Source organism: Camponotus vicinus, unplaced genomic scaffold (assembly GCF_025532165.1).
Source record: "Camponotus vicinus isolate PSW18456_S1 unplaced genomic scaffold, iyCamVici1.0 SCAF_3, whole genome shotgun sequence".
Taxonomy (NCBI): Eukaryota; Metazoa; Arthropoda; class Insecta; order Hymenoptera; family Formicidae; genus Camponotus; species Camponotus vicinus.
In genome coordinates, this window is record NW_028141967.1 from 740037 (window position 1) to 754965 (window position 14929).

General features: G+C 28.3%; 2 protein-coding genes across 7 annotated transcripts; one reads left to right on the top strand and one right to left on the bottom strand.

The window, feature by feature from the left end:
- The first annotated feature begins 469 nt into the window (after positions 1–469).
- Sas (stranded at second) lies at positions 470–11460 on the top strand. Of its 5 annotated transcripts, none has more exons than XM_083094252.1 (13): positions 470–1797; positions 1856–2015; positions 4709–5257; positions 5822–6112; positions 6541–6733; positions 6842–7056; positions 7164–7516; positions 7918–8182; positions 8315–8504; positions 8787–9285; positions 9514–9871; positions 10039–10232; positions 10664–11460. In XM_083094252.1, the coding sequence occupies exons 2-13, from the start codon at positions 1910–1912 to the stop codon at positions 10757–10759; spliced, it is 3309 nt and encodes a 1102-aa protein (XP_082950378.1). In that variant the 5' UTR covers positions 470–1797; positions 1856–1909; the 3' UTR covers positions 10760–11460. The 5 variants fall into 5 exon arrangements, with proteins under 5 accessions (XP_082950378.1, XP_082950379.1, XP_082950377.1 ...); XM_083094253.1 differs by having other exon boundaries at positions 1888–2015; XM_083094251.1 differs by having other exon boundaries at positions 470–2015.
- Positions 11350–14706, bottom strand: LOC145968637 (tyrosine--tRNA ligase, cytoplasmic-like). Of its 2 annotated transcripts, none has more exons than XM_083094269.1 (8): positions 14568–14706; positions 13733–14140; positions 13135–13397; positions 12819–13034; positions 12516–12707; positions 12159–12426; positions 11909–12050; positions 11350–11772 (listed from the first exon to the last, which is right to left on the bottom strand). In XM_083094269.1, the coding sequence occupies exons 2-8, from the start codon at positions 14104–14106 to the stop codon at positions 11659–11661; spliced, it is 1569 nt and encodes a 522-aa protein (XP_082950395.1). In that variant the 5' UTR covers positions 14107–14140; positions 14568–14706; the 3' UTR covers positions 11350–11658. The 2 variants fall into 2 exon arrangements, with proteins under 2 accessions (XP_082950395.1, XP_082950394.1); XM_083094268.1 differs by lacking the exon at positions 14568–14706 and adding an exon at positions 14322–14341.
- Positions 14707–14929: the final 223 nt, after the last annotated feature.

Sequence of the window (14929 nt, forward strand, 5' to 3'; positions counted from 1 at the left end):
ATATAGAAGTTTTAAAATATCTAAATAAATAATACTTTATATAGGCATAAAAGATAGAGGACATGAACTATTCAAGTAAAAAATTATATAATATAATTATTTTAATAATTATTTTAAAATAATATTATAAATTTAATGTATAATTATTTTAAAATAATAATTTTATAATATTATTATTTTAATAATTATTAATAATAAAATAAATTAATTATTAAATTATTATTTTAATAATTATTAATATATATATATATATATATATATATATATATATATATATATATATTAATAATTATTAAAATAATAATTTAATAATTAATTTATTTTAATATAATTATTAGAAAATAATAATATTATATTTTTTCTCATTCTCATTCTGAAAGAGAAAGTATGTGTATATATATGCTTATATATTATATAGTAAATTTTACATTATATATACAATAAAATCAGAAAATAAGAAAGAAACACGAAAATGAATTTTAAATACATATATGTGAACATGTGTGTGCTGTATAAAATTTATGTATGTACATTATGTACATTATGTATGTGTGTTTTGATTTATATACATACATATACATAAAATACATATACATTATATATACATAGATCTAATTGTGAAATATTATTTCTATTATGATCATTATAATCGATACATTATTTTCTACATGAATCAATATGATAATAAGTTGTCATCTTGATGATAAGTTATCGTCTGATATTTTCATTATTAAGAGAAACTCATTGTTTCATGTAGAAATTGTCAATGTTGTAAAACACGCGCGTGAATATTAATTTATAACAATAATATTCAAGCATTAACAGACATCTGTGTCATTAACAGATTTATAATGTATGTATATATAATTATACAAGACAAATTTTTTTAGGCTAATGTAAAATACAATATTGATGCAGTGCGTGCATGTATCAAGTGTTTAATTGTAATAATTGTTGATAGACAACATCTATTATCTGTAGAAATGCATTAAGTAAGCTTTTTTATAAAATAATTATTTTCAGATCTAATTAATTACGATTTTCAATTATTTCTCATTTCGACAAGACTCATTAATCATACATAGATAAAATATATATTACAAGTAATACTTTTATACAATATTTTTTAAACAGATGCATGGCCCTCGCGTCTTTATCTTTTTTTTTGGAAATATAATTTCTTAAATATTCTTTTATTACACATAGGAATTATCTCACTCGCTCACTCATTTTCACATGAACGAGTGCGTATACATATAATGACTATTAAAAGAGTTTATAGGCAGGAATCTTTTAATACAACTTTGTAAATAAGAATTTATTATATATCTTTAATTAATTATTTTAATGTTATTATAGAGTTATTATATTACATAAAAACATTTTTTTAATACTTTTTAGAATTATGTTTCAGATCTTATACACGATATAATTCCAATGATATATACGTATATACGCTATGGGGAGGTGAATCCCGTTCACCGCTGCAATGCACTTTAACTCCAGCCTCGGAACGGATCATAAACGAAGACGAGAGAGAGCGGCCAGTCGATCAGTTGCCACGCTTTCAGCGTGCACACACGACATACAGTGTTTCGTGAACTGCGAGTTCACAGCACAATCCTTTCGAGAGACCTGTCCTCTCCCCTCTCACGCATATACACATACATGAAGAATGGACCATTCTCTCTCTTTTTCTCCTTGCTATCCAGGTCTCTAAAACCCGTTTCAGTCAGCCACGGGCTGTCCGTTCTTCCCGCGTTGTTGGTTTATTGCGAACAGTGGCTCATCAAGAAGGTATATTTGCAATTTTTTTTCTCGATACATTTCTGACTTTCTCATAAAAAAAGGACAGTAGGTGCACGTGTTTGTGTGTGCGTACGTTAGTTGTGCAGAAGAATGCAGTAGAATGCATGTCCAGGAAAAATGCTTTCTGCTAAGGCTGTGCTTCTTAGGCGGGGTCGCCTTTTCCTTGACGATCGCCAATACCGAAGTGCAAATTGCCACAACACCCGGTGAGTTCTCCTTGAAGCTAAACCTGTCTTGTAATATATTTTTATAATATATGCTATGTATAAATTTATAGATGTATAAACAATGTATGAAAAGATAGTGCATGTGTGTAACAATTGGCATTTTTTAAATATATTTTTATAATTAATCATAATAGATTAATTATAAAAATAATTGATTTTGTAAATTAACAATTATAAATATATAAATGCATAAAACATTTTAGATGATATCATAGGATAAATTGAGTTTCGCAATAAGTAATTTACCTTTGCGAAACTCAATTTGTATTATAATTTTCGTTCTATTATTGTCTCCAAAATATTTTTTTTTTAAATTGTATGATAGCGATTTGACATTATTACATCGGACATTGTACTGACTGCGTTATTTTGTATATTATTGTATGCCTTTTTTGCGATTCGACATTGAGAATGATCCGAAGAGAATCGAAACGTCTGCGTTTTTATTTACTTTGAACTTCGATTTAACGGTCTTTATGTCCTTTTTAAAGAATAATATTCGATAAGTTATCTGTAATTATACTTAATTTTGCATTTTTAATTTGTTTCTGTTCTTAAATTGCGTCGAACTTCAACGCTGGTGGTTCACATTAGCCTTTTTGAATAAGTTCTTATTGATAAAAATTATTTTCTCAAAACAGTTTTTAAAATTATAAAGTTAGTGATTAATATTCAATAATTTTTTTATAATAAAATCACGTTTCTTACGTGAAAGACAGACGAAAGGAGAAAGATGTTATAGTCGGTCTTAAGGAGTTCAATGATTTAGGGCATCGTGATAAATTATTTTTAATAAGACAATTAATTAATGTTTAGTGATTTAATTCTTGATTATAATATTTTTAATTACAATTTGAATTATTACTTGAGCGTGAAGTTTAAAATATAATTTTCACTCTTATTTTAATCGCACATGTCTAGAATAGAATCATTGCGCGTCCCGCCTTTCACTCGCTTTCTCACTCTAACATCGTCACATGCTGCATAACAAATGTAAATGGAAGAGCAGCATAGAAAGAGACCATTATTTTATGTGTGAACGTTAGTTGATTTACAAGATTATAATGCGAAACTTCATTATACGGATATGTGATAATATTAAAATTTATAGAATATATAAAATATTAGAATATTAGAATATATGTACGCTGGACTTTTCTATTTTATAAATTATAATTTATAAAAGAAAAGTATATTTTATAAATTATACTATTATATATTACTTTTATAAATTGTACTATTTTATAAATTATATTTGCCAATACACTTTCTTCTTTTGAAAAAACTAGTCCGCACATTGAATAGCAAAATTCTGAGAGATTTATATGATTAAAAAATTTTGATTTTTAAAAACTTAATATAACGGCGTGAGAAAAAAGTACAATAAGATATTAATTAATTAAGACATTAATTAATAGGAAAGCTAAAAGAAATTTATAAAATTTATGTGTATATGTATTAAGTGTAAATCATATGTAGAAAGTAGAGCTGTAATTATATATGATTCGAATTTTGATTTTTTTACATTTGCATATATGAATGTATGTATGTGTGTAGAATATTTAAATATTTTTAAAGAAATACTTTGTAAATATTTAAATTGTTTAAGACATTTAAAACTATCTTTCAAGACTTTTTGATATTTTTCAAGATTTTAAAGAATTTCCGGTTTCGAATAATATTTCAAGCCATTCGCGAGATTTTTATATAATTAAATTATTTAAAAACTTTCGAAAGAAAAATATTGGAAGCTTCATCATTACCTATATAAAAATAGATCGGTTAAATCTATATACAATTTTTATATTAAAATATGTAAAAAAACATATATTGATATATAAATGAAATATAAAATAGAAAAGGAAACATTTATTTTTAAACAATATAAATAAAATCTTATAACATTCTTTTTAAAATAGTTTTACAAACTATATTACTATCGAAAAATCGTTAAAAATAATATTATCGAAGAAGACAAAAACGTGTGCAGCTATTTGAAGCATGAGTCTCCTTTTCGGATCGCGGTCAAATCCAATAATTTGTACCTGTGTATGTGTGACTTCCCTCTCCTGCCATTCCTTTCCTTTCACGTCATCCGTGTGACTACCGTTATTCGGCATATCTTGATTCCGTTGTTCCTTACGACTTAATTAATAAAGAAGATTAACATAATATCTTCTCTCTCTTCGGTATTTACGATCAAACACTCAGAGACATGAATGACCGCATAAGAGAGATGCTCGGTTTTCTTAACTTACGACACCCGCGAGTAAATCACATGGAAAGAGAAAATATACAATATTAAAGTCAAGAATTACAAGATATGATTGACAAATATTTGGGAACATATGAAACAAAAGGATCCGTGCTTAATTTTTATGCCATAAGAAGCTAACTATGTCTTATCACCGACAGCGATCTAATTCTCGTTTCGACAAATGAATGGAAGATTTACGCATTTTCATACATGTTTCATAATTTTCTCGAATTTTTTTTTATCTGAATCGTTATCAAACAAAGTTTTAACAAAGCAAAATTTTCAATATTTCTATTTTTTATCTGACTTTTATAAAATGTATTAAAAATTTACTGCATTTAAAGCAGCAAAATATTTAATAATTTTATTGGATATTTGAATTTTTCAAACATCATATCTCCTTTTTTGTTCGTAGATATCAATAGCAAAGATACTCTAGGAGTACAACCTCTTCAAACAGAATGGCAAAATAATATAACAGAATTAAAAGCGTATCCAGCGAAAGAAATTGATATCAAAGCTGCAATTGAAGCAAAGAAAAAACCTCTAATAGACTTTAAAACCAAAGGTGATCAGAAATACCAAAAACCTGTAATCAAAGAAGATGATTCAAAGAAAAACGCAGATTCTGATGCTTTAATGACATTATCAATTTCATCTACGATTACTCCAATAAAGATCGATCAATCTTCGATGACAATGAAATCCATAAATGCCACAAGTATATCGATTCCATTTCTTCTTCGTGGAGAACCGATAATTCCTATGACGAAGACGACACTAATCAACAATCTTACTGCCCAGAATATGATGAACACTACGGTCGAAACTCAAACTACGGAAGAAACAATGTCGAGAGGCAGAGCCTTAAACGTTTCTTCTCCGGAACCGACGAACTCATTGCATACTAATATTACGGATCTTAGTGACATCAGTATGGACGAGGATGACAAGAATGTCGAAGGTGAACATTATAGAGAATAATAATGACGGATATTCATTTTTTTGTAATTAATAATTTACGGTGAAAATTATTAGATTAAATCTAAAGAAAATGTGTTTAATGTAGTACAAGCAATAAATGTTTTAAAAAATGTTGCGCTGCTGATAACGAGAACAAATTTTAAAAGTACTATGAATAGCATACTTTAAGCATTATATAGCACAAACATTTATATCTGAATTAACTTAAACAATATCGTCTGGATTTTCTAAAAAAAATAATCAATATTTATTTTTTAAGTAATTATTTATAATACGATAAAAATTATATTATTTTCGAAAACAACTAAATATATAATATAATAATATAATAAAAATATACTAACAATATTATTTCTTAAAAATTTTTATTTATTTGATTTTTTTAGTTGGAACATTTAAAAAAAATATTTTGTAAATTATAAATTAAATAATTAATCAATATAAAATATTTTGTGTAAAAATCAAAATAGTGAATGAATTAAATTCTCATCTCTTTATGATTCAAATGTTTCATCATTAATTTTAGTATATTTTTCATTATCAGGTGGAGAATACATTGCATTGCACAATGAAACTGCTATAAACGTTTCCTCAACATTATTTCCGAAAATATCAACGTGTGTCTATGGAAATCGTACTTATTCAGTAGGTGAAGAAGTTATCCGAGATTGCAAGGAAAAGTGCACATGTTCCGAAAATGGAATTACAAATTGTCAGCCGTTATGTGTTTCCCCTTATGTTAGGGCGGGCAAACGTATTGAAGATCCTTTGTGCGAAGAAAAATTAATCACTGAGGAATCATGCTGTGCCCTTGTTGTCTGTGCCACAGATTCGGGTACGTTTCCTTATATCTTCAAAAATTAATGAGCTCAGCACAGACTGAGGTAAGTTCATGATTTATAAATCCATAATTCGTTTGTTCACTTCTAAAATAAAATAATACGAACAAATAAATTTTATAAATTGTAAACTTACCTCATTCTAATATTAAATTATTTAATTTCATCTTTCTACTCGAGAGATTTTGTTAGTACATTTATCAATGCTTATTAACATTAGAATAGGAACAGTATTTGCTATCATTTTTTACAGGAATAGAAAGAATTTTATATTATAATTTAAATCTATTCTACAAACATATAATTTACAAGCAACATCAGAGCGTAAACTATATTTTATTCAAGATTTTTTATATTTTTGTGGGATAGTTTATTTTCTTATTAAAAAACTTATTCAATATGAAAAAGAAATATGCTGTTGCAGCTACCGAACCGGAAGAAACGTGCGTATTAGGCAATAAGACTGTGACTAGAGGACAACGTATTGAAGATGGCTGTTCCAAAGTATGCATCTGCGAGGCCGGCGGTCATTTAAAATGTCAACCCAGATGTCCACCAAATGACACTACTTCCACAATCAATCAGCATGAACGCTGCGTTGTATTAACCGATCCCAGGTATAGTCTTCTTCTTTGAAAGAAAAATTAGCTATCATAAACGATTGGATCATGTGTGAAATAGAATACTTAAACAAGAAAATAACTAACATATTACTTGATCTTTAGAGATGCCTGCTGCACTATTACACTTTGCGATGTTACTTTGGGCGATCACGAGATTAAATCAGAGAATACCACAGATTTAAATGTACATTTGATAGACGCAAAAGTGTTGAACTCAACGGCAATCAAACTGAAGATGTCTGTAAAAAACATTCAAGATATTACTGTAGAAATCTCACAGAACAATCACGTGTGGAGACAACAAAAACCTGATAAAGGTTGATAAAGTTTTATCGATGAAAACAAAGAATTGTTAAAATTGATTTACTTTTCCTTTGCTAGCTTTCATTAATTACAATGCTATATATAGCTATATATTTTACAGACGGTATTCTTTCAAATTTGGAACCCGCACACACATACTATGTTCGTCTGGCAGATGGAAGTCGTACTGGACCAGCTATACAAGTGTTTTTGCCAGCTGAAATAATAAAGACGAATATTTCCGAAAAATCTGACAAGAATTCCTGCAACTACAGAGGAAAGTCTTATAAAATTGGCGCAGAATGGTACGATGAATGCATCAACTTTTGCATATGCGCAGAAGATGGCAAAGCTGAATGTAATACAATAGAGTGTCCCACAGACTTTGGATTGGATGTGTTGGATCCTCACTGTCTAGATTGGGAAACAGTTCCAGAAAATTTTGTTCCAAAGCCACCACAATGTTGTCCTCAGGTATGATCTTTAATTTTGAACTGAAAGTTTATATAGGATGTTCCATGTAAGTAAAGTACAGACCAAGGCTGTATATCTTTTGTCAAAAATATTTTTTTCTTTCGACACAAAATTTAGATTTTTCTAAAAAACAAATTAATTTTTATTCATTTATCTTATTCATTTATTTTGATTTAATTTAGATTTATTTAGATTATTTTTAGATTTTATTATTTAGATATGTATATTGCTTAAGATATATTATTAAATCTTTGGTAAGCATTATGTATGTAGTCATTTTCAGATATTTTAAAAATATAATAATTATTTTTTTGTAAAAATCGTTTTGTTTTTAAACTGAAAAAACTTTTTACCAAATTTTTATAATTTATAAGAAGATATTAGAAGAATAACTTTTCTAGGAGGTACGCTGTAGAAATAATGGTTCCTGTAACTATGAAGGAGTTACCTATGATAATTGGAGCGAATTACCTTCAAACGTTACCGGTTGCGAGAAACGTTGTTATTGTGAAATGGGCAATGTATCTTGTCGAGAAGCTTGTAAACCTGTACCAGCTCTACCTACTAATTTGCCATGTCCTCCTCATCAAGCAACATTGATGCATCTACCTGTTAATCCATGCTGTTTACAATGGACTTGTAATCATTTGTCATCACAATTGCCAGGTAAATAACGATTAAGTGGGAATAAAATATATAATTTCTATACATATAAATATAATTTACATAACATAATCTATATAAGAAATATATAATTTATAATACATTTTCTAACAAATATATTACAATGTATTATAGGCTTGGAGCATAATATTGTACCTCCAGGCTTTTCACTATCTGGATTTGCAACTGCACCTTCTTCCAGTGAAGTCATAATGCAAGTATTGGAAGCACTAGATGAACATACAGTTCGGCTAGTATTTACTATACCCCAAGTTCTGGTAGGATTGCATGGAAGAGTCGAATTACGATATACCAGCGACAAGACGTAAGTACTGGGACATTAATTACGGAATTGCACAATTTATATTGGTAGCTACTATAATATTTATTTATTCTACAATTTATGCTAACATCACAATTTGTATTATATTTCATTAGCTTGCTTGATCAAAAGTGGTTTGCATGACGAAAAATCATTCATGTGATTGTAAGTTGCAAGAACCATTTGTATATACTTATCTCCATTTTTCTCATGTGTGCGGCATCATCATAATCCAATATATCCAAATTTAATATCTCTCAATCTTTGGTATTTCTCATTTTCTAGAAATTTCGATCCATCTACATGGAAAGTACAAGTATTTGCACCTCCTAACGACTTAATTGCAACACCTCAACTCGAGTTTGAGTTAGGTGATTTAAAGCCAATGACGGAATATAAAATGAAGATTACAGTGAAACTGAAGGATTTGACTAATAGTCCGACTAGCAAGATTTATAGTGTACGTACGTTAGAGAAACGTACGGAAACGATAACTTTGCCTCCGCAAATATCAATTGATACTGAACTTAGAATAATGCAAACAAACTCTACCTGGATCAATGTTATGTGGAAGAAATTCACAGAGTACGAGTTACAATTCATAGACGGCGTTCAATTGAGATATAAAGAACATGATGGTAAAGTTTATGCAACAACACCACTGATTCATCGTGCTGTGACAAATTATGTAATTGAAAACTTGAAACCATCAACCATATATGAAATCGGTATCTATTTTATACCATTTCCAGGTCAATCAACAGAGTTAATAAGCGAGAAAACGGTAAGCTATTTAGTGATTATTAAAATTATTTTATATTTATAATTTTTTATTTAATTATAAAAATACCTTAAATGTTAATCTTAATAATAGTTGATAAATGATGATAATAATATATATTGGATTAAAACATTATGAAAATTATATATAAAATTACAAAAAAGTTAAAATTATGAATCTATAAAAATTGTTTTGTGTATTAATAATACATAGTATAATCTATTATAATAGATTCAAGTAGCTACATTGATGGAGCCAGATCCATATTCTTTTGACATAAAAGTTGAAATAAAGACGATCAAATCGACAAACGTAGAAGTGCTATGGAGTGGTGTGCCTTATCCAGAGGACAAATACGTAAATATCTATCGTGCAATTTACCAAAGTGACACTGGCAAAGAAGATACTAGTATCTTCAAAATTGCCAAAAGAGATTCTGATGCCAAAACTGTTATCAATGATCTCAAACCTGGCACTAGGTATCGATTATGGCTTGAAATATACTTAACAAATGGAAGAATAAAAAAGAGTAATGTGCAGGATTTCATCACTAAGCCAGGTCTCTTACCGGCTACTGTGTCTCAACAAGGTAATATTTTTTACAATTTTTTTTATTAAAAAAACATTATTTTTCTTTTATTATTATTATCACATCACATCATAAAATTACTTTATTGAAAATTTATAGATGTTGTATAAATCTCATAGAAATTAAAAAAAAATCTCTACTATAAATCAAACTGAATCTTTTTTCAGCCGGAAAAATCGCATCATTTCCTCTTTACGAAGGAGATTATTATGGTCCCTTGGTGATAGTAGCCATTGTGGCTTCCTTGGCGATACTATCGACTCTAATCTTGTTAATGATACTCATGAAAAGACGGACGAGTAGTAAGGCTGATATATCATCTCGTAAAACAACATCAGCGTATGACAATCCTTCCTACAAGGTAGAATTACAACAAGAAACTATGGGTAATTTACTATTATTTTTTTGCAACGTGAAGTAAATGCATCAATATCGCAATTGCTAAATTTATCTAAGCTATAATTTATTAAATGGTTTTAAAAAATTCAAATAAATTTATTAAAAAATCTCATTATATTTTAAAATATAAAATTATCATATATTGATAAAAACGATTCAAAAAGTATGTAGTAAAATTTAAATAGTTTTTTTAATTATGATGTCGGAAAGCTCTAGACATTGAGTACATTAAAAAATTATATAATGCAACTTGATATATTAAAACATTTTATAATGTATATTCTTAAAGATGCTATTGGTGCGCTTATTTGCAATAGATTCTTTCAGTTTTAATAAATATACATATTTCATTGTACCAAAATATTAAAAACATTTATTATGAATTTTTTTTAGACTTGTGAAGATGTGGTTACAATATCTAATGGAAGGAATAAAACAACAGATCATGAGATGGCAATCATCAATTTGAATATTAAGGAAACTGCCTAAAATTTTATAATTTATTAAATAAATATTTTTTTTATTTATACGATATATGTATACTCACGACAAATCATAAATAATAAAATTTTAACAATATTTCTTAATATACATGCTAAATTAAATCTAGATAGACACTATATAGAATAAGTATTGTTAATATTATTATAATTTATAAATTAATGTATGTAGATTATAATATATATAAAGAAATACTAGAAATATTAAGAAATACTAAGAAATATTGTTAAATTTTATTTTAAAATAAATATTGTTATAAATAATTATATTATTAATATATCAAGCTGCATCATTCGGCAAATTGTTTAATATTTAATTTACCTGAATAACTATTTATCAGAGGAAAAACAAGACGTTTTAACTCAAAACAAGACTTAAAACAAGACGACTTAGCCTCAGGAATACATTGTTAAAATAGTGTCTATAGTCATTTTTTTTGTCATATATATACAAAAAAGTACCCAGTAAGTAATATTTCAAAAATTATGTGGATTATAGAAAAAAAATTTAAAAAGTTGTAGAATTTTAAGGAGTCCATTACTTGGACAATAAAAGGATCAATCATGCAGCATTTCATGTAAACCAGATACCACTATTTTATTTAAGAAACTATCTTTATGTTAAATGATAAAACTGATGTTCATTATATAATTTTTAAGAATCGTAATTAATAAATGTCATGAAACTTATTTATTTATATATATTTGCTACTCTTGATCAAACTTTTATAACTTAAATTAATTATAAATCAATATTTTTTTGTATATTGATGGGTGTATATGTATGCCCATTAAATGCTAGAAAAATGCAAAAGAAGTATTTCATAAGAGTAACAGATTTCTAGCTAATTAATCGATGTAAAGAATGTAAAGCTAGTTATAATTGCATTATTTAATTGGAACATTTCTGAGAGTATCACTTGTTATCTTGTCGCCCATTGTAGTGAGTAATAGATTCCCACTCCAAGATGCTGCACCATCTCCGTTTACCACCAAATCGACCTAATGACATAGTATATTTTGTTATAAAATACTTTTTATCTTTAACTTCTTGAATTAAGAAATGCATTTAATGCAAAGATTTAGTAGAATGTCCAGCACAAAATGATAAATTTAAATGATCAATGCATATATATACCTGCAGTTTTTCCCATACTTTCTTCTTTGGATTTAACACATCATCTGCTGTCCCATCTTCATATCCCTCGATAATAATTTTATCACCTGGCATGCTGTTTGCAGGAGGTCTCAAAGGCTCTACTTGCCTCGTTGGTTCCTCACTATATTGAGTTATATTTTAATTATTTATTCATATATTTTGCCTTATCCATATACAATAGATGTATACATAAGACTTTAAGATGTTATTCATATAACAGAATATTTACACTGAAGCACATAGAACCATTCCATGTGATGAAATTCCTCTAAGAGTTGCTGGCTTTAAATTGGCCAAGATTACCACCATTCTATTTTCCATTTCATTCAAAGGTACAAAATTGACTAGTCCACTAACTATAGTTCGTGGGCCATTTGGTTCACCTAAATCTATTTTCTCAATGTAGAGTGAATCTGCATCAGGATGCTTCTTAACTTCGACTATTTTTCCTACTCGGATATCCAATCTTGCAGGAGTAATTTCCATCTCCAAGGGTTCTAAGTAAATCAAATGATAGATTATAATTCTCTAGCATTTCTAGACAGAAACAATTTTTTTACGAAATACACATAACAAACTAAATTACTCTGTTTTTTTGGTGGAGGATATGCTTTGTTTGCAAGCGTTTTCAACTTTGAATTTTCAAATTCCTTTCTTATTGGATCTAAGAGTTTATTGATGTATATCTCTACAGCGTTTTTCAAATCACCAGGATGTATATCTTGCTTTGCAAAGGAGGCTTCTAAATCCTCATACTTGGAAAAGGACACATCACCGCCTAAAATCACGGAAATGCGATAAAGAATATTTATTAAATTTTATTCTATTTGCTAATTTTTTTTTATAATAAAATCACAAGCAGTATGATAAAATAATACAAATTACATACCAAATTCTGTGGTTCTTGGTACATTGAAAGCATCGCCATCTTTAAATAATGGGAATAAAATATGTTTGGAAAATGCTAAGACTCCATTGTCTGCAATATTTCCAGGTTCACAAAACGCTTTCTTCAACTTTTTCTTTATTGTCGCAGCATTATCCAACAAGTCAATCTTGGAATCTTCTTCGGATGAAGACATTTTTGCTCCTGCCAAACCAGGAACTAGAAAGAAAATAAATGTGGAAGAGATATACGAAAATTACAATATATTTGGGAGACAACATGTAAAAGCTTCTGTTCATTTTTCCTGTTTAATACTAACTCATTGGATTCATTAGATGAATACATTTCTGATATCCCATTATAGGCAGATACTTCTCTGCAAAAGTAAAGATTTTTCTCTGATCAACACCACCAAACTGTGCATCTACCTTTAAATGGTGTTCATCAAGTGCTTGTAATCCTGGATAAAGAAGACCAGATAACAGAGGATTAGAAACTTGTTTAACAACTTCAGCACCAGCTTTTTTCGCATCATGCTCTGTCACAAGCGAGCTTAGACGATATACATCCAATGTGTATTCCCTTGAAAAAAAAATGAATCAATTAATATGAATATACAGAATTAGGAAAAAAAGTAATAAAATACTTTTTTGAGAATTATGGATTTTAGATATAGATATTTGAAATAAAAAAATTGTTTCAGGAATTCAAATGACAATATTATTTTAATTTTAGATCACACTAAGTTTACAATTTTTATCCAAAATATTTTCCTTTAAAATCCTTTAAATAGTTTTCAAAATATCAGAACATTCCATGACTTTTTCTGTATCCTGTATATAAAATTATATATTACAAAAAAATCAATATAATGCAAAATGCAGTAAAATACAAGTTTCGAAATAATGCCAACCTACTTTGATAACTGATAATCTGTGCCTTTAACAAACTTTAATTTATCCAATGGAACATCAATGGATTTCAACATTGCTTTTATTACAGCTTCATAATATTGAGTACGAAGTTCCAAAAGTTCCCAAGGTGCCTTCATGTTATCTAAATATGCATGAAGATCCGCAAAGAGTACCGTCACCTCTACTCCCGCTCGTAAAAAATCAGCTATCTTGCACATAGGTGCAAAGTAACCAATGTGAGGCCTCCCTGTTGTAGCTGTACCCCAATACAGCTTGAGATCACGTTCCTTTAGAATGCTTTTGAGTTTCTCATCCCCTAACCATTCTGCCAGATTCCTGGTAATAAGTCTATATTTCTCGTCCCATGTCAAGGTCATTTTTATTCCCCTTAATATCTGTCTTGCCAGTTTCCTAAAACAAATTACAATTTGTGAATTACATCATTGTTTCATCATTCACCATCATGATTGCATCATTTCCTAAATTTTAATTGTGCACAAGCAGGCTATATATACACACATATGTTACATATGTGTATCATTATTTTTATTGCATTTCAACAAATAGATTAAATTAACATATTGTAGCATACTATTTATATACACAAATTTCATAAATTCCATAAAATCTGTTTTATTAGATCAAATTTAAGTGAGAAAAAGGCATTTTCTTCATTTACATTTCTTAAAATATATATCTATGAAAAATTTTGAAAGAATGTTTAAAAGAAAAGATTTTCAAAACGTAACAATAAATCGGATCAACATATTTTCTTGATGCGAAAAATTTATTTGAAAATTCAAAATGCATGAGAGATAACCTAAAATGTCATACACACCAAGAGAGTATGAAAAATAATTTGCCGGTCGAAATAATTTCACATGCGAACGTAGGAAATACGTCAAAATCAATGACTACAAACTTCCGTGCATAGACTTTTATATATTGCAGTGGCCAAAAATAGTAGCCATTGCACGTGAAATAGTTTTAATTGAAACTATAAGGTCGTAAGCGAATCAACCAATCACAGTCAAACGTTCTTACCACGTGTAAAAATGTTTGACTGTCATTGGTCGATTTCAAATATTTTCATGTGTTCCAGCCTTAACTCCCAGATGGTAAAATTTGATGCGAGGGCAGCCATTTTTTGGGTGGGCAAAATGTCATCGCATCTATCTTTTTCTTATGTTTATGGATGTA

Bases quoted from the DNA above. Each gene is read 5' to 3' on its own strand.
- Sas (XM_083094251.1), top strand. From the start codon at position 1,910: ATGCATGTCCAGGAAAAATGCTTTCTGCTAAGGCTGTGCTTCTTAGGC. The intron at 8,505-8,786 runs GTAAGTACTGGG...CTCATTTTCTAG, and splicing joins CGATATACCAGCGACAAGAC to AAATTTCGATCCATCTACAT. The intron at 9,286-9,513 runs GTAAGCTATTTA...CTATTATAATAG, and splicing joins AGTTAATAAGCGAGAAAACG to ATTCAAGTAGCTACATTGAT.
- LOC145968637 (XM_083094269.1), bottom strand. From the start codon at position 14,106: ATGACCTTGACATGGGACGAGAAATATAGACTTATTACCAGGAATCTG. The intron at 13,398-13,732 runs GTAGGTTGGCAT...TTTTTTTTCAAG, and splicing joins ACAGATTATCAGTTATCAAA to GGAATACACATTGGATGTAT. The intron at 12,427-12,515 runs GTAATTTAGTTT...TGATTTACTTAG, and splicing joins TCCTCCACCAAAAAAACAGA to AACCCTTGGAGATGGAAATT.